The sequence below is a fragment of the Lynx rufus genome, unplaced genomic scaffold (genome assembly GCF_022079265.1).
Source record: "Lynx rufus isolate CCGP_SWC_20201006 ecotype Redwood Valley unplaced genomic scaffold, mLynRuf1.p SCAF_2, whole genome shotgun sequence".
Taxonomy (NCBI): domain Eukaryota; kingdom Metazoa; phylum Chordata; class Mammalia; order Carnivora; family Felidae; genus Lynx; species Lynx rufus.
In genome coordinates this window covers 44,198,016-44,223,150 of record NW_025814834.1, presented here as the reverse complement: position 1 = coordinate 44,223,150, position 25,135 = coordinate 44,198,016, and the positions used below count along the sequence as shown (strand labels likewise).

At 37.3% G+C, this 25,135-nt stretch overlaps 1 protein-coding gene across 2 annotated transcripts in view; it reads left to right on the top strand.

The window, feature by feature from the left end:
• The window catches only part of NAB1 (NGFI-A binding protein 1), a 43,976-nt gene extending 24,692 nt beyond the window's left edge, over positions 1-19,284 (top strand). Inside the window, exons 5-8 of one of the 2 annotated variants that reach the window (XM_047083656.1) lie at positions 11,075-11,164; positions 12,817-12,976; positions 14,931-15,044; positions 16,754-19,284. In XM_047083656.1, coding sequence (XP_046939612.1) covers positions 11,075-11,164; positions 12,817-12,976; positions 14,931-15,044; positions 16,754-16,842 — 453 coding nt within the window. In that variant the 3' untranslated portion in view covers positions 16,843-19,284. Of the gene's footprint in view, positions 1-11,074; positions 11,165-12,813; positions 12,977-14,930; positions 15,045-16,753 lie in introns of both variants that reach the window. The other variant, XM_047083655.1, reaches the window with a different exon arrangement.
• Positions 19,285-25,135: the final 5,851 nt, after the last annotated feature.

Here is a 25,135-nt window from a genome sequence, read left to right as displayed (position 1 = left end):
ATTTTAGGCTTGCAAGAGGTAAGGTGGGAGTTGAGCAAGAAAAACGAGCTTTTGTTAGGGCTGTCAGAACTATAGAATGGTTTCAAAACCACTGTTCCTTAATTTGGAATAAATACTTTTTAAAGGCCAATCTGAAGCAGAGTAGAAATTTGAAGTCAGAGAGCTCCTTCCTTTTTTTCTTGGGCAGGGGATTGACAAGGGGGGGGAGGGGAGGGGGTCATTAATTCTCTTAGCCATCCATTATTTAATTTCAAGTTCAAACAAATAAACTATGTTTGACTATCCTAAATTCTCTCATTATTTTAACTAAGCATCTGTTTGGACTAATCTTTCAGCCATACCAAAGCCACAGTTATCTTTTAAAAACATAAATCTTGGGGCACCTGGGTGGCTCAGTTGAGCATCCAACTTTGGCTAGGATCATGATCTCACGGTTAGTGAGTTCGAGCCCCACATCAGGTTCACTGCTGACAGTGTAGAGACTGCTTCCGATCCTCTGTCCCCCTCTCCCCCACTTGTGCTCTGTCAAAAATAAAAAAATAATAAAAATTAAAAAAAAAAAAACAATTACAAAAGAAAAAAAGAAACAAACAAACAAACATAAATCCCTTCCTTGCTTAAATCTTTCCAGGGCTTTCTACTGTACCTAGAATAAAATCTACACTTTTTCCTGAGGCATCTAAGATCCTCTATGATCTGACTCTAACTTTGTATCTCTGGCCTCATCTGCTACCACACTTCCCCATTCTTACTGTGTCCCAGCTACACTGACCCACTTTCTGTTGCTGGAACATGCCAAACTCATTTGTGCCTCATCACTCACTGTTTGTTCCCCTACGTAGATCTTTAGCTCTTCACCTGGCTTTAGCTCATAGCTGAGAATTTGCTCTGACATACCTGCTTCCCTTTCTAAAAGGGCACCTTTACCTCAAAATCACATTCAGGCTCATTTTCCTGGTTTGTTTGTTTTCATAGCACTTACTGGTACCTGAAACTATTACGTATTTATTTTTATTATCAGTCTTCCCCATTAGATGAGAGTACAGCTCTTATCTGTCCACTACTTTATACTCAGATTTTATAATAGTGCCTTGCACTTAATAGGCACTTAATAAAATCTGTTAGATGAAATAATGAATGGCCATGGTTAAGTATCTTTGATTTCTTAAAAACTTTAGCCTAAAGCAGTGGTTCTTAAAGAAGGGAAGAATTTAAAACGTTGTGCTTATATTTGTAATCAACCTCTTATTAGGTCTTGAGTAATGTTTAAGATGGGTTAGCTTCAGATACTATGCAAAAAAAATTGTTGAAATGATCCAAAAGGCCATTAGAAGATAATCTAACTAGTGAAATAGTTTTATCCTGTTGCATCCCAAGATAATGAGAGAGGATCCCTGTAGATTTGGTGACTCTGCCACTGAGAGGGAAGGCAGGTAAACACAGAGACTGCTAAGAAGGCACGTGCCATCAGAGGGAGGATTTAGAGGAAAAGGTATAAAACCTACCCAGTGACCAGAAAAGGTAGTCAGCTGCTAGGCTAGAAGTTCTGACCACCTCCCTCTCCCACTGTTGGCCCTGACTCAGGACCTGTTGTGATCCTGACTCAGGCTGTTCTCACATTTAAGCCCCAGTTTCCCTCATTGTCTGTCTGCAGAGATCACTGTTGAACATTGAAAGTTTGAGATCACGAACCTCACGGACTGTTTGATCTGTAATTTTTTTCTTGTTAGGCTGTATTGATAAATCTTTCTGACCTTCTCAGTGGCCCTTATCTGAAATTTAAGCAAAGTATTTTTTGTATCCAGTCACAATGTTTTGAGTTTCATTTTAGTAGTTCAGAGTATTAGGTTATAGCATTAGATGTGACCCTTCTGTTCCTTTAAATATGTTGCACTATAGATAATTGAATGATAGTTCTGTATGGTTAGTTTATTGTTTTACTAGTGTTCATAAAGCCATTTGAAGGGTTCTGGATTTAGAATTAAGATAATCAGCATTTTCTTTTTCTGTGAATAACAGTTCTAACCTCTCCCAAATAAGACACATGACTACTCAACTGCAGGCTACTTTATTTTTTAATGTTTATTCTTGAGAGAGAGAGAGAGAGACAGACAGACAAACAGACAGAGCATGAGCGGGAGAGGGGCAGAGCGAGAGAGGGACACAGAATCTGAAGCAGGCTCCAGGCTCTGAGCTGTCAGCACAGAGCCTGACATGAGGCTCGAACCCATGAACCGTGAGATCATGACCTCAGCTGAGGTTGAATGTTAAATGCTCTTATAGACCACTCTTGATGTTTCCCAGAAAGAAATAGGGACTTTAACTTTGAATTTAGGGCAGTTTACTTTTTTTTGTTGGTTTGTTTTTAATTTTGTTTTGTTTTTGCTTAGTTTTTTAAAAGCACTCCTGTGTTGCAGGGTGACTATCTCTTCAGAGTGTGTGAGTGTGTGTGTTATGCATGTGTGTACCTACACCTGTATTCACTGTAATCCTTTGCAAGATATACAGTATTGGCATAAGTCCTTGTCCAAATTCTTTCGTGTACTGTAATTCAGATTTGAGATAGTGGAGCTATTCATTGGTTCTGGAAGCTGGTACTGAGGTAGTTAGTATTGTATAGGTTTGTTACTCTCTTAAGACTTTTCATCAAGTATTAGTGCTTTGTCTAGATCTACTTTCTATGTGGCTACTGCGAAGGGGAGAGTTTCTGGCATGAGGAGAGATTAAGGGAGGCTCTGTTGAGTAGATAACTGTTTGAGCTGGTTTATTTTATTTTTAAAAAAAATTTTTAATCTTTATTTATTTCTGAGAAAGAGAGAGAGTGTGAGCGGAGGAGGAACAGAGAGAGAGGGAGACACAGAATCCAAAGCAGGCTCCGGGCTCCGAGCTTTCAGCACAGGGCCCGATGCGAGGTTCGAACCCATGGACGCGAGTTCATGACCTGAAGTTGGACGCTCAACCAACCAACTGAGCCACCCAGGGCTGGGTTTTAAAATAAGGGTAGGATTTCAGAAGGTAAAGATGTGGGGTGGAGGGTAGAGGGGCATCACAAAGGTAGTCTATCTAGCATGGGCAAAGACACAGAGGAGAAAATCCTGTGCATTTTTAGAGAACAGTGAGAACAGTTTGTTCAGAATATATGACTGACACCAAGGACTTCATAAGTACAACTAGAAAGATTTTAGAATTCTTTGAACATAGTGTTTCTTATTTCATTTGAATTACTAATTCTCTATTAAAAGAATATACTATAAAGATAACCTTAGCACATTGTAAATTATAGCAGATTACTAATTACTAGGTCCATATGAATGAGAATTTAGTCTTTAATTTTCATGTTTCTGAAATCCTTGACAGTAACCAATTGGCATACATGCCAAGTTATTGACTTCTTTTCATTTTAAAAAGATAATTAAGAAAAAAATTTTTAAGTTTATTTTTCTTGAGAGAGAGGGAGAAAAGTGCATGAGCAGGGGAGGGGCAGAGAGAGAGGAAGAGAGAATCCCAAGCAGGTTCTGCACTGTCAGCACAGAGCCTGCCTGCCCAACACAGGGCTTAAAGTAAGGATCCTTGAGACCATGACCTGAGCCAAAACCAAGAGTTGGATGCTTACCCAACTGAGCTACCCAGACACCCCTTAAAAAAGATAATTTTTATAATGAACAAAAAGAAATGTAATGTCAGTAGATAAAATAGAAATGACATCACAAATAGACACGTAAGGGAAAGAAAAAATTTCTTGCGTGCCATTATCAGTGCATTAGGATAAACTAACGAAACTAAACGAAAGTGTTTTCTTGTTGCTGAATTATGTAATTTCCTGAACTGTTTGTGAAGGATTGGCTAGAAGTTTTAAAATCCTTGTCTGATATTTTTCCTCTTATTATGTAGTGAGTTGTTCCCTTTTAAAGATTTTTTTTTTAACATAAAATTTATTGTCAAATTGGTTTCCATACAACACCCAATGCTCATCCCAGCCGGTGCCCTCCTCAATGCCCATCACCCACCCTCCCCTCCCTCCCACCCTAAAGATATTTTCTAATGGTAGTTTTGAGAGTGTGAGCCAGTGCGAGTGGGGAAGGGTCAGAGAGAGAGAGAGAGAAAGGGAATCCCAAGCAGGCTTCTTGCTGTCAGGATGGAGCCCGGCTCTGGGTTCTATCTCAGGAACTGGGAGATCCTGACCCGAGCTGAAATCAAGAGTCAGACTTGCAACAGACTGAGCCACCCAAGCACCCCAGTTGTTCCCCTTGAAGGATAGTTAGCTATTTATTTGATTGTTTTTGTTTAATACAGGATACATATTGTAGTAAAGTACTCAGCATAATCTGTTGTCCTTAAGTAGCACTCCTTTCTACAGGGAAAGTTTGACATTAAAAAACCTAGAGATTTTAGGGGCGCCTGAGTGGCTCAGTTAGTTGAGCGTCTGACTCTTGATTTCAGCTCAGGTCATGATCCCAGGGTCATGGCATGGAGCCCCGGGTCAGGCCACCCCACACTGAGTGTGGAGCCTGCTTAAGATTCTCTCTCTCCTTCTGTCCCTCTACCCCACTTGCATGTTCTCTCTCTCAAATAAAATTAAAAAAACAAAACAACATAAAGATCTTGAACTTTCTTTCTGTAATTCCTAGAATAATGAAGTGGACACAGAGGAAAAAGGTTGCTAGCTTGGGGAGGCCTTAGGGTAACTCAGTGGAGCCTCTAGGGAAGGCACCTCTTCAACCCTGTAGGTTAGTAAGCAAGGCTTGGGAATATTTCTCCTGTCAAGGCTAGATGAATAACTTGTCCACCTGGAATACAACCCTTTGTGTAAATCCACTTTCAGCTAAAATAAAAATAAATTATGTTTATTCTTTCCTTTTTCATCAGAAACCCCAAACCTAAGCTCTGGGACACTTGGAAAAATAACTGCTTTTTCCTGAATGTATTGTATGCCTGTCCCTGCTAGGCATTTGAAATTCATGATCACAAACCTTCCTGTCTCTCATTATATGGAGGCTTTATGATTTCTGTGTATAGCCAAGGAGACACCCGTGAAGTCTCAGGAGCTTGCTCAAGTTGCCACATTGCTATCTAGTGGCAGAGCCAGGGCTCCTAATCTAGGTCTGACTCCTAAACTGCAAAGCAGAACTACCTTCCTGGGTGCTCATGAACCTTGGCTATAAAAACACTGTTAGAATTATACCTTTTCTCCTGCTAGTCTGGTATGAAAAGCAAGCGTGTATAGCAACTGAAGTCTTTGAAGAAAGGGGAAAGGGTGGCAGTTACCATTTTCTGTTTCAAGGAAGCTTATCCGAACAATTAAGTTTTGAGTAGAAAATTTAACAACATAAATTACAAAATGTATTTAAATATAAGACGTTACCATTTGTCAAACTAAATGCTTAGCATGAGGAAAAGCACTGTCTTTGGAAGGAGGTTAAACCGAGTAAATCAAGAAAAATTAGCTTGATTTACGTATACTGTACCTATGACAGTGTGTTTAAGACAGCTTGACAACTAAAGGAGGTGAAAAACCAACAGCCAAAGTCCCTGGCACTCATATCTTTCCCTCATTTTTAAAAAATATTAATTAGGGGCACCTGGGTGGCTCAGTCGGTTAGGTGTCCAACTTTGGCTCAGGTCATGATCTCACAGTTTGTGGGTTCGAGCCCCGCGTCGGGCTCTGGGCTGACAGCTCAGGGCCTGGAGCCTGCCTTGGATTCTGTGTCTCCCCCTCTCTCTACCCCTCCCCTGCTCACACTGTGTCTCTCTCTCAAAATAAAGATTAAAAAAAAATTTTTTTTTAAATATTAATTAAAATAGATTTCAGTTGATAGCCTTTCTTTTTCATTAAGAACATAACATGTTCTCAGAACAAACCCTGTCATTACCTTCAGTGTCGTAAGTAGTGTCTTGGAAGAGAGGAAGGATATGGTGGTTACTGTTCCAATCTCATCTGTAAGTTTTCTTCGTTCACTGACATTGCTGGAAACTAGGGAGAGAGATGGGAGGTGACAGCATTCTTGATCCTGTGTGGGCTGGGAGTGCCAAGCAATCAGAGATAACTGCATGAAAGAAATGCAGTTTGTTAATAGAGTCCAGAAAGTCAGAGAATTGGGGTTTTGAAGAAGAAAGACTTAGAGGAAACATCTGCTAGCAGTTCCAGGGGGGTGGGGGTGGGAGAGGGAGGCAGGGGGAGGGAAGAGGGTCAGAACATCCACCTACGCTGTTACTAAGCTATTGAGAGAAAGCTGGTCTAATTTGATGTAGACTCTTCCCCTCTGGATCAGAAAAACAGAAGCATTACAATCTGCTATTCATATAGAAAGTGTGAGTAGAAAAAAAAAGGAAAATGCACGTGTGAGGCTGAGAACATCTGTTGGAACAAGTCATTTTAAAGACAGCTAAGCAGTGGCTTTAAAGCTTGCCGGTATTTGGTGGGAAAGTTGAGGAGGAATGGGGGTGGAGACCAATGGGATGAGAGTAATTAGGTCACGAACAGCATCCCACCCTGTGTCTTTTATTTTCTCAGTGCTCAGAATCAGAGTCTCACCAGTAAGGGAACAATGTGATTAATGGCAGCAGCCAAGAATATGACATGAAGATAAATTGCTCATAGCGTGGTACAGCTGGTTCTTAGGAAAAAAGCTTGAGAGACATATAACAAAAGTCCTGCACCAAACATAATATGAAAGACACCAGTTTCTTGGGAATGTTCTCACTTTTATTTCTAAGCCACATATTTTGGGTACCTGAAACCTAGATCATGTAGTGATAGCTCCTCAGTCCTGTATTTTTCCGTAAAGAACTATCAAAGACTGTGGGAAAAAATCAGAATGACTAATGTCTTCATTACAGAGACAGACCACTCATTACTTGGATATTGTTGTTTATTGCTTATTGCATGTTTTTACGTCTCTTTATTAATGAAGGAGCAGTGTCCATTTCCCAAAAACTTGCGCATACATGTAGAGTTTGAAGTTACCCCTTCCAGCTTTTCCAAATTCTCATGGTTGAATAATCCTGACAGTGATGCCACTGTATGTTTGTATAGCAATGTGGGCTTTTCCAAGAGTCACTGTTTGCATTACTTCATGGAATCCCCACAAATCTCCACTGGGCAGATAAAGCAGATGGTTTAAATCTCCACTGAAGAATAATGAAGTTAACTTTCCTACCTGGGATCACACATCTAGTTCTTAACATAAGAAGACTAGATCACTCTTTCTTCTGTGAGTTCCTTTAAAAATACTGGAATATTGGAGATTCTGGCCTGGGCACACCCCACCCAGGGCTTGTTGAGAAGCTGGAATTCTCTAGTGTGGTTATCCAACCTGACTCTTGCCCCAAGTTCACAACTCCGTGAACCTGCCTTGCAAACTTACCTACACAGAGGTCTCCAGAGGGTAAGATGTAGCCTGTCCCCTACTGAATTCATCAACCTTCTGCTCCCTCCCAAGCCTCCTTCTTGGTGCTGAATTCATTACTTTAGAGAATGTTACCACCAAACTCCTGGTTGCCAAAGCCATATCTTAGGAATTCGTGTGTTTCTCTGTTGTAAGGCCACTATTCTCTGTCTTGGTCACAGCCTTCTAACCAGTCTCCCTACCACCATCCTTGCCCCCCCAGTACATTGCCCCCATCACATTCAGATTGGACTTTCAGAAACACAGATCGGGTTCATCTTCTCCCTGAGAGCTATGTTTCTCCCTGAGCTATGTTAAATATTCTCCAGCCTCTCAAGTGTGTCCTCCTGTTCTTTTTGCCTCCAGGCTTTTATATAAGCTACTCTGTTTCCCTAGAGCCTTCTCTTCTTTCAAGTCTCAGCCTAGATGTCATGCCTTCTGGGAAGCCTTCCCTGACGGCGTCTGTGCTCGGGATCTCTTCGTCCTTGCCTTCTCTAGACTGTTTGCTAGAAGGGCAGGAGGCATGGAGTCCAGGCATCGAGTACCGAGTCTAGAACCTATTATGCAAACAAGAGATTTTGTATGAATGAACAAACAAGTATTTCCAGATTTCCACTGTTCTTTCCACTAGAACAGTTCCCTTCCAGTATGGTCAATATTGTCCTGCTGGTTTTAGTGTTAAAAACCCAAGATGTCTAGTATGTAAGTAATCTCTGAGCTGCCTATGCTGTATCATAGAAATGCAGTAAGTCACTTAACAGTGTGTTCTCTATTTTACTGTGGTTAAATCTGGTAGCTTTTAAAGGGAACTTAATAAATATCAGTAGCAGACATTTGTTGGGTAATATCTGTGTGCCAAACATTGTGCTAAGTGTTCTTTATCAATTTTTGCTTCTTTAAAATGGTTCTAGGGGCACCTGGGTGGCTTGGTCGGTTAAGCGTCCGACTTCAGCTCAGGTCATGATCTCACGGTACGTGAGTTCGAGCCCCGCATCGGGCTCTGTGCTGACAGCTCAGAGCCTGGAGCTTGTTTCAGATTCTGTGTCTCCCTCTCTCTCTGCCCCTCCCCTGTTCATGCTCTGTCTCTCTGCCTCAAAAATAAATAAACGTTAAAAAAAAAAAATGGTTCTAAAGTTAGCAGAGTAGACACAGAAACATGAAATGGTCTGTCCAGTATCACAGCAAATAAGTAGTACAATTGGATTTGGAACTCAGTATAAATCAGAGGGTTAAACCCGTTCAGCTTATGAAAATCCAAGAGATGTGCCTCTGTTTATTGTTAGGAGTTTCATAAGTATGTAAGTCTAGGACTTTCTCGTTTGAGCACGGGCTTTGAAGCCAATGTCCGTAGCTGTAAAATGAGAGAAACCCAGGGTGGTTTGTGGTGGGGATTAAATGAGATAATATAGGTCAAATGATAGTTGGGAATTGGTGGTACATGGTAGTCACCTGGAAAATGATAGCTTCTCTTTTCCAAGTCTTCTACTACCTTACCTTGTTGAACTTCAGAACTTAAAGGAGAGATCGCTAAAAAGAGAAAGTTAGGTTTTTAGGTCTAAATAAGTTCTTAGAGAAAAACTGAATGGCTAAAAAAGTGTACTTTTGATTTAGACTTAGATTATATACACTTGCATAAAGTTCATTCTGGCTCTGTTAATGATTATATTCCATACATTCTTCTGAGCCAAGGGTCTTTGGTCTTGTAGGGGCCTAGACAGGAAGCTTTTTTCAATACTAAAAAAATTCTGCGGTGTCTGGGTGGCTCGTCGGTTAAGCGTCCTACTCTTGATTTTGGCTCAAGTCATGGTCTCACAGTTGTGAGATTGAGCCCCACATTGGGCTCCACACAGAGTGTGGAGCCTGCTTGGCATTCCCTCTCTGTCTCTGTCTGTCTGTCTGTCTCTCTCTCTCTCTCTGTCTCTCTACCTGGGCCCCTGCCCTGCTCACATTCTCTCTCTTTCTCTCAAAATAAATAAATAACTATTAAAAAATAAAAATGTTGATTATATGTTTACCCACCATAAAGCTACATGAGACTATCTCAAGATGTCAAATTTATTTGCTTCTGACTCCGTTTCATTTCATGTCTTTGAATTTTAAAATAGTAAATTACTACTTAAGAAAAGAAGTTTGGTAGATGAAATCTTTGAAAACATGAGTTCTGCAGTGGAAAAATAAGACCTTGTTGGGGAAAAGCTTTTGAATCCGTATCTGTTATTTCAAATAAGATAAAATATTTTGTTATCACATCTCTTTCTGCTGTTATTATAAGAACTTTGGTTTTTAATGATTTACCCTTTGTTACACAAATATATAGTTCATGAAACAAGGGGAGAAATGTTTTGGAGGTCAGTGACCATTTCTGTGAAGAGTCCTTTAGTAGCTTTTAGTAAGGTTACTAAAACCATGCTGTCATGATATTTGTAGATAACAATTTCATGTGGAGCAATAAATTACCAAAAAAACCCACAAAATAACTGAGAAAAGTAGTAGGTTGACACTTTTATATATACATAAAGTGGACAGTGGTAATAATGTAAGTTGGTATATTGTCCAGGAGTAGAGTGCCCGAGGTAGGCTCTGTTTTATGTAAGAATTAAGTATGCATTGATACACTTATTTAGCAGTGATTACATGCTGAAGGCAGTATCTCATTTGCTCCTCACAACAACCCTAACAGATAGTTGCTCTTATCTTTATTTTTCATATGAGGAAACTAACCTTCTGAAAGGTTAAATTACTCATCCAGTGTTAAGTGGTAGAATTGGAACTTGAGTGCAGGTGTTGAGAATTCAAATCACCATTGCCTCTTATATGAAATGCTGAAGGAGAAATCACAAGTCAACATGGAAGAATTCTGAAATTCCAGTCGGGATTATTGGGTAGCACTTGGAAGGAAATTTACATTGGTTCTTTACAACATTACATATAACAAAATAAAATCCTGATGGACTAGAGAGTTAAATTTAAAAAACAAAGCAAACAGATAAAGCTTTAGAAAAACTGGAGGGTAGAGTTGAGTATTTATCAAATCTGTAAAGCAGAGTGCCTTTCTGAAGTTTATAGTGATAGAAGAATTTACAAAATAAATGTATACACAACTACAGTAGATAAAATGTAATAAAAATTTTTGAATATTGATACCAAAATGCAAACTGGCAAAAATTAAGAAGCCAACACCGCCCAGTGCTGGCAAAGAAAAGTTATGGTAAGATTAACCATTGAAGGCCCTTGGGTAGAGGATGTGAAAGAAAAATGTTCATAAAAATGTCCATCCCTTTGCTGTAATTGTACTTCTGCAATCTATTGTATCGGAAAATCTAAGCTATGGAAAATGCTATTTCCATGAAAATATTTTTGTGGTGGTTTTCAAACCAAAAATAAGAAAAAGAAAAGAATGTCCAGTATGAAGATAGTGAATATTACTAGTTGAACCACTAGACGAAATGCTATGTGAAATGTATAAACATATAAATCTTTTTCTCTTTTTCATTTGTATTTTTACTGATGTTACAGCTGTAGAAATAAAGTTCATACCATAAAAGTCTGAAGTGAAGTATTATACATTAAAATTTTAATCATGATTACTTGAACTGTAGGATTAAAGCTGTTTACTTGGCCCTGTCTTCCCAGTTCTGATATTTTATTTACAAACTCCAACTAAAAAGGACTTATGCTTTGGCCCATAGGATGGATTTCCAGATTTCCAGGATTCTGTGCAGACACTCTTCCAGCAGGCTAAAGCTAAGAGTGAAGAACTTGCTGCTCTTAGTTCACAGGTAACATAAACCACCAGTTAACATTTCCTAATAATGTCTGTTGATGAACAATAAATGGCTGCTTCAGCTAGCTTCGGTTTTAAGCATCCAGGGATTGGATTTCTTTCTAGTGCTTTTTTAAATGTCATCTGATCCACAGCTGTATCAACAAGATAGCAACAACAACGTAGTTTGATTTGGTTATGAGCAGAATCTGATAGAGTGATATTTATTCTTTGTAGTTTTGTAGGAAGAAAGACAGATTCTCTACCTAAGAAAACTCAATTTAGTACCAGGAAAACAGCCATGTTGACTATGGCTGTGTGATACAACTCTGAGATAAACTAGAACTCGTTCTCAACACAACATCAATTGCCATGGTAGCTATTGTTAAATCATTTCAATTCATGTATGGTAAAAAAAATTCTTAAATTAATGTGTAGCTTCAGGTGCTTTTGCTATTGAGTTATTTTATTGTTGTCTGTGAAAATTAACATTTAATTTAAATCTAATTTAACATTTCTAAAAGGTGTTAAAAGGTCTAATTTAACCTTTTAGAAAACACCGGAAGTTTTATTCCTGTTGATCTTCTGCCTAGTGACTGCTTTGGGTCAAATTCAGTAGTGCCAAGTCTTGTTTTTGTCTTGTTCAGAGGATGAAAACTCCCATTTCCTCCTTAGAAATCTTACTGAAGTTTTATCAATTAATAAGCTCCAGTGAATCGACATTACTGTTCCTTTTGATCAGGTTTATGTGCATTCAGAAAAATAGCATAAGCTTTTATCCCAGTCTCTGAATTAATATTTTTCACCTGTTGATTTTACTACTGTGAATCAGGATTTTTCGTAACTAATTTTATATAGGAGCTTCCTTGTGCTACTGTTTCGTATGGAATGGTAGTGATTCCTGTCTGCATTTTGATTATTACCTGCTTAGCAAAATACATAAATACAGTGCTTTCAGTGTCACATGTAAGTAACTTAAAGCAATACATAAAGAAGAAACTTACAAAACACACACAGAGATAATTTGTATGTCAGCCAACTTAATTGTGATTTTAAAGCATGTCTTTTTACGATTGGTTGGGAAATACCGCAGTCTCATTCCACGAGCAAGGTGAAGATTCTTGTTGGCACTCATGTTTTTCCTGCATAATTTGCATTGTTTGATTTTGGTGGGAGATGTATTTGTCTTGTTCTTCTAGACAGCCATTTTACACCTTTTCTCCCCCAAACATACTGTCATCATATCAGAGCATGTGTAGTGCCAGATCCTAAAATAAAAAATGCCAAGATGTCACCCTGTGTGTTAGAAGCAGATTATAGCAGATGTTGCTGTTGCTCTGAGGTTCCTTTTTAAAAAAAATATTTTAAAGGACTCAGTACTTTGGGAAACAAAGCTAAGGTTATTTTGCCTTTGAGCTGAAGTGGAATTCTCTTTCAAGGATGAGCAGGAAGGTTTTTTTCTTTTGCACAAAATCCAACATTTTATGTTTTAACATGATGATATAGACATCTAAGCATATTTATGGAATGTGTATACCACATGAAGTGCGAACTAATTTAATGAATACTAAATATATTTGCTGGAGTCTGAAATTGGCATCTTTAAACCATTAAAACCATGTAGAATGTTTTAGTTACTGATTTTATTTTTGCTTTACTTACTAGCAGCCTGAAAAGGTGATGGCAAAGCAGATCGAGTTCCTTTGCGCCCCAGCTGGCTGTGAGAGACTGCAGCATGCTGAGAGAAGACTGTCCGCAGGGCTGTACAGGCAGACGTCGGAAGAGCACAGCCCTAACGGCCTGGCTGCTGACAGCTCTGACGGACAAGGTACCTCTCGAGAGTGGCCTATGCTTCTAGCGCAGTTGCTAGGTGCACGTCAGAGAGAAACAAAAGTTTGCCTACTTTTAAATCTTAATATTTTAGAGAGATTATTTTATATATTCTGTCTAAAAATTAATTGGTAAATTGTCTCTTTTTTAAAAAGAAGGAATTCATCCTGCAAATGTAACTCGTAATTATTTTGGGGTTTTTTTTGTTTGTATGTTTGGTTTTTACCTTATTATCCCTAAACAGTAGCCGACACATGCATTTGCCATGTATTTTGTAAAGGGTGAGTGGGAATGGGAAATGTAAACATTACAGATCATTTCCCCCCAAGAAACTGATTCCATGGGAGACGTTTGTCATTATTTAAAAGACCACAACTTCATACTTTTTTAGACTTCAAAAACAGATTTATCTATGAAATTTATAACATTTGGTTTCTAAGGGAATATGGTTAACTGCTTCTAAAGTACTGTGATGAGAGTTGAGATTTGTAGAGATAGTATACAAATGGAGAGACTTGAAGAAATTTTGTATTCTCTCAGGCTTTAGATTGGCCTACAGTCCCTATGAAAATATTTTGTGTGGTATGTTGGAGATTGTTCTCTTAGACACTTAGGTTTAGAAAGCTATGATTCATGAGTATTTTTATCATTTTAAAAATTATTTTCATTTTTTTGTATTCACACATGAAGAAAATCTCAAGTCATTGTCATTTACTCATAGTATTTCCTGGGTGCCGCCAGGCATCCTTCTGGGCACTGAAGATGCATTGGTGAAGTTAAGCCCCTGCTGGCTTGGAGCTTATGCTGCAGTGGAGGAAGAGAATAACTAGTTTCAAATAGTGATATGTGTCTGAAGAAAAACAGTAATTTTTGTAGGACCGTCTTTTTTGTTTTGTTTACATATTATTACAGTTTTCTAGAGTGGTTACTACTGTCAAAATACTAGATTTCTTTCTAAGTAACAGTACCATGTGTTTTTTTTTTGTTTTTTTTTTTTTTTGGAGAGAGAGAGCGCGCGCGCAAATGAGCGAGGGGGCAGAAAGAGAATCCCAGGAAGGGCAGAGAAAGAAAGAGAAGTGGGCTTCACCCGAAGAGGGGCTTGAACTCAGAACTGTGAGATCATGACCAGAGCCAAAGTCAGATGCTTAACAACTGAGCCACCCAGGTGCCCCAGTAACCATACCATCTTAATAAGCATTTGCCAAATGTAGAGTAAAATATGTCAGCTGATTTCAGAGTACTGGAGGAGAAGAACATTCTTCCTTTTTAAAATATTATGGAAACTTTATAGTTGAGGTCTTGTTTAACTTCTCTAAGTCATCCTTGACAGTTAAGACTCAAAAGGGTTAAGAAGCAAAAGCAAAATTAATGAAAGATTTGGTGACTCTTAATTTGTGAAACCAGGACAGTGCACTGTGGGGTAGCAGTCAGCTCTGTGTGATGGATTTAGGATTATGACAGAGAATAGGATTTGGTGCATTCAGCGTTATTACCATATCTGTGCTAATTCTGTCTTCATGGATTTACCATAGACTTTGTTGTTAACAGGAAGTTGCTTGAAGCCTTCTCTGTCTCTAGTGTTATTATATAGTGAATGACATGTCTTGGTAAATAAAATGGTTGCACTGCTAAGAAAATGCCTTACTCGGGGGATGTATTACATGCTAAAGCTGGAGTGCTTACTGGAAATCCCAGTCTTTTGTTTAGTTCATGTTTCAGTCTTAATGTCCCGGCAGATTCATAAACCTTGGAACTAGCATGAATCGCCATTTCCCTCTTAAGTTATCATTTAAGATATTTCTCTAACTCTTATTCAAATTGTTCAGTGCCTGTTGGCCTTCCTTACTTCTTTCCTAAGGAGTGTTCAGGCAATTTGTGAAAACTTATTTTTAAGAAAAACCACAAAGTGTTTTTAGTATTGTTCATGTTGCTTTTTTCCCCCTTTTCATTAGGAGAAAGACCTTTGAATCTCCGAATGCCTAATTTACAGAACAGACAACCCCATCATTTTGTGGTGGATGGAGAGCTGAGTAGACTTTATCCCAGTGAGGCAAAGTCCCAGTCAGGTAAGAATATGGGATGTTATTAGAGTAACACTGGAATAAAATATCTTTAAATTCTGTTTTCCTGCCCTCCACTGTCATTCCCTACTCCCCCCCCCACCCCGTGTCCACCCCCCACCCACCAAAAAAAAAAAAAAAAAAAAGGTCATTTACTAACAATGTTACTAGTCAGTTTTTCTCCTTTTGGAAATAATAGATTGCTCGAATAATAGCAAGTCTTTTGTTTGTTTGTATAAAGTAGGCTTGAATTCATGACCCTGGGATGCTTGACTCGGGATGCTTGACCCCGAGTTAGGGTCTTAACTGGCTGAGCCACTCAGGTGCCCCATTAGCCAATCTTTTTTAGAAACTGGTATTCCAAAGAATTGACAGAAGCTTATGAAGGTTGATACTATTTTGATTAGCTATTACATGAATGGTTACTTTTATACAAGATTTAAAACCAAATAATACATGGCTGATTTATGTAATTACCTTTTTCCAGCCTTTCATAATGTGAAATTGAGGGATTACATGTTTCTTTTCGTACTAAGAAAACCCTGTACACCAAGTCTAAACTTTTCTTACAGATGCATTTTGGGGGTGATATTTATATTTCAGAAGTAAACTGAACTCCATAAAGGAAAAGTTATTCCTTATTACTGTTAGATGTTTACCTATTTTCACCCAAGAAAAAGTGAGTTCGACACAGTATTAGAGAACAACACCATTTGAAAATATGTAGTATCACTCAGCCTTTGAGTTAAAGTAACTTCACTTGAAGTCCGTTGCTTCATCTGTAAAACAAGTATCACTTCTACCGCATGGAGTTAATGAGTGTTCTACAGGTAGCATATATATAGAATTGTCTGGCTGGTAGCATATATATATAGAATTGCCTGGCTGATAGGAATTCAGTATATGGTAGCTACTGGTTTTATACTCTTCTAAATTTAAGATCTACTTTTTCATAGAGTAAATTCATAAATTGAACTGCCTAATTTCGGATCAGCTATTCGTATTGGTTACATTTCTAGAATCCTTTTCAAAGTGTGTGCATATATATTTGTCTTTTAGTGCTAGTGCTTCCTATCATTGCTCTATGCTGTCATTCTCTGCTGTTTTTGTGAGGTTGAAATAACTGCACACACCTGACTCCAGGAAATGGTTCCTTATGAAAGTAGTCTTCATTCTTCTATCATGCGTCATGGCTGGAGATACTTTCAAAGATAGTTCTATGTTGAAATGTGGAAGATTTTTTTTGTCTCTTTTTTTCATTGATAGTGATTAAATATTTTAGCCAGTAACTTTGTATACGTGTGACCCATTTTATTTCACATATATTTTTTTATCATGTTGAACCAAATGTTAAATAAAAATATGGTCTATTTGTTAAATGCTTTTTTGTGCCTTTCATCGTTTAACTCTCATGCTGCCCTATATAGATACTATCCCCATATTACAGATGAAGAAAGATACTAAGGCTTAGAGAGGTGTGTACGTTGCTTGGAGATGTACACAGCTAGTAATTGGCAGAGATGGAATTTAAATCCAGAATCGAAGCTCTTAATCACAAACTCTATAAACATAAAATGTTTTTATGGAATTGCAGAATTATGAATAGTTGATACTGTTTGCTGTGGATTTTGGGGATTTGTTTCATATGTTTGAATTTGTTTTTTGTGATCCATTGATTTAAAGTATCAACACACCCTGTTTCCATTTTTATGCAGAGAGTCTTGGGATTTTAAAAGACTACCCTCACTCAGCTTTTACTTTAGAAAAGAAAGTCATCAAAACAGAGCCTGAAGATTCAAGATAGCTGTGATTCTCCCACTGTTCTCTGGAAATGGCATTCAGTTTAAGGATAATGCTCCATCATAGAAATAAGCCTTAATAACCAACGTTGCCTCATTCAGCTCAAACAGATTTCATAGCCAAAGCATAAGGATTGATACAGTAGTCTGTGGAAACCAGGAAGACAAAACAACAGCCACAAAAGAGAAAATTGAGAGAATGTTGCAATCTGTAACAGAAATATTGATCCATTCACATTCCTGTGTAAGTCATTTTACGTGGAAAAGCTTACAAATTAATATTGTAAGCATTCATTATTTAAGAATGTACAATGTATTTGTGTAATTTATAGAAGTAAAAGCTAGATGTGGAGACCTGTTTGGTCCAATAGATGTGGATACAGTTTATTTTACTTGAAATTTCACTGTCTACTTTTAAGTGTATTTAGCATAGATATTATTATTTGTTAGAGTTTAGATCTTTGCAGTCATAAAGAAAGTTTAAGTGATGTAGTTATTGGCAAGGTTGCAATGACTTTGGAAAAATGGAAAGCAAATGGCTTAATTTAAACCAAGAAAAATATTGTTTATTTAATATTTGATAAAACTGATTTTAATAGGAAATGTGTCTTTTTTAGTAGTAAAATGTCACTTTTGCTGGCTTAATCAGGCACATTTATGCAATTAATAAATACTAAAGTAAGTTTAAAAATGGGCACTAGAGTAGCAGATCTCTTACTTAGTCAACTCAGATTGCATTATATCATTATATCGTAACAAAAATAGGAAGCTATTACTTGGACAGAGTATTTGAAACAAGTGAACTGATATGTAAAAGCCTTGACTTAAACATTGTTATTTAAGAATGTGTTGAATAGATTAAGGCATAATAAGTTAACCCCAAATGTGATAAGGATGGTGACTAGTAAAAAGGCTATAATATATAATATTATAGAGTAAGAACCATTTTATACCCAGAAATTCTTCTTTATGTCCTAGATAGAGTCTGAGAAAGTAGGTGGCTCTCCCTGGGGAATGTCTCACCACCCAGACCGTAACAAGTGTGGACAATCACTACATCCACATTTGCAGGCATAATTCTGTGGACATTTAGTTGACACCTGTATTTGTTATTTATTTTACAATTTTGTGGACCTTTCATATTTGTGTCTGCAGTTTTTTTCTTAAAATTCATTTTAGCTTGAAAGTATGTTTTAATTTCTTCCCCCTAATTAGTGGGCTGTGTGCATATTTATGGGGGTGTGCTTAAATGTTAATAATGTACTTGCATACTTAGGAGAATTTCACATTGGAATCCATAGTTTAAAAAAACCAAATAATATTTCTACCAATTTACATTTTTTCTTTTGGTTTAAAAGAAGACATTTGACCGCTTTACCTACTTCCTCCAGATTCATCTAAACCCAGATATTGCTGACAACAGCATACTGAGTTGAATATGTGGGTTTTTTTGTTTTTAATTCTGCTCTAGGTCATAATTGTGTACAAAATACTCAGTTGTACTCTGTTATACTAAAATTCATCAGCCAAATGTTGGATGAAATGTCGGGACTGTAGTCTCTGATCACTGTCACATATATAATTGCTTTTTCATTTTGATATGTAGAATAGCTTTACAGTAGAAACACCAGTAAACAACTTTTATACTATTGAAAGGCTCTTTCCCCTACCTAAATGTTTTAATTGTACCATAGTGTTTAGCCCACTGAAGAAGCTTTTTATGGACCTTGCAACTTTGTTGCTAGCGTGAGGTTGATTATTGTGGTGGTATTGTTCACTGTGTAGAAATAGTAGGAGTATGATTTAAATAGATTGTTCAGTTTTTAATATTAGCCATAGAACTGGTTAGTATCTCAGTAGTTTCATGAAACGTTTCCTGTATTCTAATCTATTTTGAGAAATTTTGTGGGTTTTTTTTAATTGTGTCTTACAGTTCAAGTTTGTAGATTTTAATAAGCAACAATTTTTAAAGATGCGGTAATCTTCCAACTAATATTTATCCATCTTTCATGGCCCCACAAACTGCATCTTTAAATCCATAAATAAGTTTCCGTAAGTATCATACTTTCCTGGTCTTTCAAGCTTAGTGATAAGGGGGAAGCACAAGAAAAATTTCAGTAGAATACAGTTTTTATTTTGTAAACACTAATGTATTAAATTTGCTATACATTGAAGCAAATAATATATATTTTTATTTGAATTGTATATATGAATTGGATGTTATAATTAGTTGATTTTTTTCATTGTGTTGGAGGTATTTTCACTGAACAAGGTCAATTGGTTACCTCAGTATTACAGCCAATATAGTCCAAGGGACCATTTCTCCCCAAGTCTGTGTTGTACTTTATTATGTGAAGTCTGCGTTTCTGTGACTCTTAAATCTGTTGGTGAGGTGGGATGAGTGCACTTGCTTCCTGTGGCAATAAAGATTTTCTGTGCCTCACACATTTATGTGTATAGAACTTTCTGCATAGCACTTTTCACAGTAGGTATTAGTAGCCTTCTCTGCCTCCCCTCTGTGATTTTTTTGGGCTGGACTTGGGTGTTAGGGGCCAGGACTTCTCTCTTTAAGTCAAAACTAAATATCATTGTCTGCCTTCATTTCTAGAAACTAAATATTATTGTCTGCCTTCATTTCTAGAAAGTTACTTGGCAAACAGGTACTTAATTTGACTCTGTCGGGGATGGCGTTTGGTTTATATTGTTCTCACTTAAGAGAAGTTTACAAAGACGTTGTAAAAACTATCCACCATATCTAACCAACTAATAAATTAAAGGAGGAACATTAGGATTTAACATTTATGATACACTAATATTTATAAAGTGTTAATGTGATTTGGCCTCAGTGTTACAGCTAATTACATGATATTGAGCCAAACTGTGGTAGAGAATTAGCAAAAGCTTTGCAGTGAAGTTTTAATTGATGAGTTTGGTGGGTTAATAAAGAGCTTCATTGTGTCCCAACACTGTGCTAGATGGTAGGATGAGGGTGGAGGCCACAGAGGAAACCTAAGACATGATCCTTGCCCTTTGTGAATCCAATACCTAGTTGAATTGGAACTAATACCACTCAGATAAAAATACAGATTTTCATGCGTTACAGACTTGGGATGAATAAGGAGCTGACATTTATGTGTATTCTGTGTTTAGTAGGCATTATGGGAGTAGGCACTTCACAGGTGAAAGAAAGCATATTTAGTGATTGAGATGCAGAAGAGATCAGCCACGACTAGAATAGTTAACAGAAGGCCATGAGATGTGATAAAAAGCCATAGCGGTTGCGCATTTCTCTTTGAGGCCACTTAAAAAAAAAAAATTATTAGGTTTTGTTTTTTTTGTTTTTTTTTTTAAGTTGAATGCCAGTTACATCTGCTTGCCAGGATAGTAATTCTTTTGACCGGCCCACTGAACCTGTCAAAAGGCAGGGGGAAATTGTGTTTTTTCTTGTCCTTAATTAGCAAAACCACTTGGGTAAAAGCTTTAGGACGCGGTGATTATGAGGCTACTAGCACCTAGTGTACCTTTACAATTATAGTTGGCGGCATTTAAGACTTAAAACCTAAATAAGCATGCAAGGAATTTTCTCACATACTTGGTTGCTCAAATGTTAAAAAGTATTATTGACACGATACCTCTTTTACTTGTATGCTTGTAACTTCACTTATTGCACTGAGACTTCAAAAGAAAATCAACCAACGTATTAACCTACTGAAATTGAGGAGGTCTGTCTCTTATAGGAAATGAATTCGGTTAAGTAAACAGCTAAAGTTAGAGTTGAGTAAATGTTTTGTGTTTGTAACAGCTTAAAGCATATAACCAAATATGGTAGCTGCTATTTAACTAAAAACCACCTTATGGTCCAGCTGTGTGCCTGGGTGTTGTTTCAGGGAATCCAGGCTTATTTATTTATTATTATCCGTGGGTGTCCTCATAAATGAGATTCTCAAGTGGGCCTCCAAAATTAATAAAAGAATGAGCCAATGTTCAGAAATTTATTTTTATTGTAAACCCGTTTAATCTTAAAAACCCTACTGTTAACTATTTCCTTACTGACTCTGTAAGATGATTCTTATTTTACATAGAAGTGACCAAAAGCTAAATGCGAGGGCCAGAGTTTTTCTTACTTTTTGAGTATGCACTGGTTAAAGCTTTAAAACCTCTTCTCTGACTTCCATTTCTACCGACCTTTGAAAAAAATTTTTTAATTACCTTGAAGGTCTTTTTATGTTTTTGTATGTGTGCAGAAAAAGCTAATCGGAAATTTAGTTTTTAAGTTCCAACTTGCAAGTCTTTATCAGTGGAGAAAATTTTAACGAATCACTTTTAAGGGAACAATGAATAATGACTGGTTCTGCTTACAGAATTGGTTAACTAAGCTTCTTTCTTTCTTTATTCTTTCATATCCTCCCTGTCTTTTAAAGGCCATGAAACTTCTAAGCATTAAAACAACATCTTATTGAACTCTGGGTCTCCTGGTTGTGTATGTTTGGTCACAGTTTCCAAGGTTATTCTTCTGACAGCTAAATACCTATTTTTAAAGTTTAGTTCATCTTCAGCTAAAGGAGATTTTTCTGACATTTTCGTAGCGATTGGATAAAACTCTCAAGAACCTCGAAAATGAATCACATAAAATACTAATCTTAGGTTTTTTTCAACATACATACGAAATGTGTATTTACGTCCTCTTTCTATTTTATTCTTATTGACTGATTCCAGACACTTTAGAGAGAAGTTTCCTCTTAACTTTTTTATTTTATTATACAACTGCTGTCTACTTAAGTTTTCCAGTGGAACTTCTCCAAAACAACTGACTTCTTCACAAACTCAGAGAAATAGAGTTAATTGAATATTGCCACCAAACATGTTGCAGATGCAGGTTACATAAACAGAACAGTTGTTCAAGGTAAGAGGGTAGTGCCACACAAATGTTAACACCAGCCCGAGAATTTTTCTCACCAACTCAGGAAGGGTGGCCAATTATGTGAATGTCCTGGCAGTGCAAACAGTTTGGTAAACAGCCCAGTTTTGCTGTGGGTGAGCACCAGTGACAGGGTAAGTTAGATTGTGCTTCATATTTACACATTCTGAAACTTTATGAGTCATCTTTGCATTAGAAGTTTGCACCTCATAAATTTATGTTTAAAGCGCCATGTTCAACACCCACATACAATCCTAAGCAAGCAAGGCCATTCTCTTACGACTGTCACAGATACCCTCTGCTGACAGGTCACTTAGGCTCAAGTATGTGGGAAGATATTGAAGTAGTGCATACGTAGGTGGGATCTTACCGGTAACTGGCTCAGCAGAAGCGTTTTCTAATTTTCTGAGACGACCTACCATCGTCAACTGTGAACTGTTAAACCAGACACTCGTGGTCTAGCCCCATACCCTATTTATTACCCTTCCCACAAGACAGTGATTTCTTTGGTAGCATCATCTTCTACTGTAGGCCCTCCAGAAGTCACATCATTTTACTTAGTTGTTTTTTTTTCTTTTAAAGCACACACTTTCCACCCTCAGGTTCCCAACAGCATAAGGTAAGGATGTTTTCCATCAGCAGTTAAAATGAACTGGGTCATCCTTTTCCTTTCTGAATTCAGCCAGTTAACTCTGTCATCAGAACACATCCATATACGGATTGAGTGAATTTCTTTTGCGTGCATTGGCTAAGTGTCAGATTGGACCACATCTTTCTGATTTTTACTGATGAGAAGACAAGACAGCTTGTACAATGAGAAGGATACCACAGAAACAGCCACCTACTTAACTCCAACGCTTAGGGTATTAAAAAAGCAATTTGCACTTATTTAAAAATTAACTTTTCAAAAATTAACAGCTCAAGGTAAGAAATTTGAGGTTACCTAATTTATTCAAAGAGAATAAAAAATGTATTTTTTAAAGTTTATATTTATATATTTATTTTATATGTATTTATTTATAATTATAATTTATATATAATTATTTTTTATTATATATATTATATATTATATATAATTATAATTTATATATAATTATATAAAATTATATATAATTTATTATTTATTTATAATTATTATAGTTTATAATATAAAAATATATTTATATATTTATTAATTTGGAGAGAGCGTGCAAGTTGGGGAGGGCCAGAGAGAGAGAATCCCAGCTCCGCACCATCAGTGCAGAATCTGATGTGGGGCTTGAACTCACAAACTGTACGATCGTGACCTGAACCAAAGCCAGACGCTTAACCAACTGGGCCACCCAGGTGCCTCTGTAGTAATATTTAAAAGTAAGAAGAAAGATCGAATTTCCCAAGACTTTCAACAGGAGAAATAAGTCACTTTCTATGTTCCCTTATTAAAAAGACAACTAGTTCTGCTTTGGAAAGCAAATGACCTAAAAACAGGCTTATACTCTTAATCCTGTGGTAATTGTGTTACTGTCATGTATCACATTTACCATTTCCTAGCACTGGGCCAATTGCTGTACATTTAATCCAGCTCCAGGAAGTAACAACCCATTTTGCAGATGAGAAAACAGGTCTTAAGATTAGGTAATTAGTTATCACAGAGCTAGTAAGTAGTAACTTGGGCCATTCTGCTTATTCCATGGCAAGACCGCATGCACCCTGTTCTGTTAAATTTCCTTTGAACCAAGTGATCAGCTGGTTAAGTTGTTAGTGGTGTCTAGATTCCAGCAGAAACTTCCTAAAGGAAGGAAATATTGAGCCATTCTGAAGGCAGGTATTTAAGCAGAGGAGTAAAAGGACATTGCACTGCTTTGGGATAGGCCCACAATGGGGGAGCAGAAAAGTCACACTCAAGTACCGTTAGAAAACTTAACAGACTAGAGCAAAGACTTCAAACAAAAATTTTATTAGAGAGGAAACATCTAGAAAGGAGATCATGTCCATTCAATGAAATCTTTTGAAACTCCCACAAAGTTCTGGTTTAATTTGGGAAGCAATTAGAAGCTTTTCGGGAGGGTAGTGAAACAGTCCAAAAATGTCTGGAACATAAGAGCAAAGTAATACAAATTGGATCCTTAAGGTGTTTCAAGGAGCCCCCAAAGAGTGTGATTCTGGCTCTGAGGTATGGAAGGAGCGACTAGGATACTATAGCAGTGTCCAACGTTCAGGTGGCCAAAGTGAGCAGTAAGAATCAGGACCAGGGAGAACAAGAATGAAAGCTACCCAATCATGCATTCATTAAGCCACCTGCTTAAAAATACCCAGGCACAATATTAGGAACTAGGAACACAAAGATCTCGAGGCATGGTCCCTGCCCTTGAGGGACACTCACTAGTAGAGGAAGACAGCAATCAAGATCATTGATGATAAAGTGGCAGTACTTGACAACAGATTAAAATAAATGTCTGGCTCATGAGAAAGGAACATATTAACCAATCGGATGAAAACTATCCATGCCTTTGACCCTGGGAAAAGGAACAGTAGTGCCACTTTCCAAAAAAGAACTTAGGAAAGAGTTTAGTGTTCAATAATATTTTGTTTCACATACATTCCATTTTGGTGTTGTTGATCTGTGTGACTAGGGATGCCTTACAGGCAACAAGAAATATCAAAACAAAGATCATGTAAAAGGTCCAGGATGGAGTTCTGGATTTTTGAGAATTTGAAGTCCTGTTCCCAGAGAGACTCCACCAAGAGCAAAGTTTGTATAGACAAACTGATAAACCCACAAAGAAAAACACCATGATGAAAGGCTAAGGTGTGTTTACAGTGTATTTAGATGGAAGAGAGGAAGGGTTCGGTGAAGGAAACAGATTAGCTAGATTAGGAACTGCTTCATTTAACTTCATTTACATCTCCAAATTTCACCTACAAATTATTAATTACAAAGAGAAAAAGCGAATTTTACTATTGTGAAATCTATTCTTTCCTGAACTGAGTGGAAAAATTTTAGAAATAGCGCCTTCACTTAAAGCTTGCAAGGCTATCTTTATCATTACAATTGTGACCTAATTAAATCCTTTTCACACCCTGCAAATTTGGCATTATTTTCCTTGTTCTCTGAAAGAAAAAACTGCACCAAGAGCTTTAGGAACACATTGATACCTAGAGAAGGAATTAGTTTGCAGGTGATGGTTATTTCTGCTGTGGTTTCTGTCCTTAATGAAGAAAGAAAATTAGACTGTACATTTAAAAAAAATACAGGTTGCCTCCAGCTCTTTTATGAGAGCCAATGTGAGGCACTAATGAGACAATTATGGAAGATTTGAGGAAGAAGCATGGGCACTGATGGCTTAAGATACTCAAAGTCAAATATAAATATATACTGTGTTTTTTAAATTGAGGGTCTT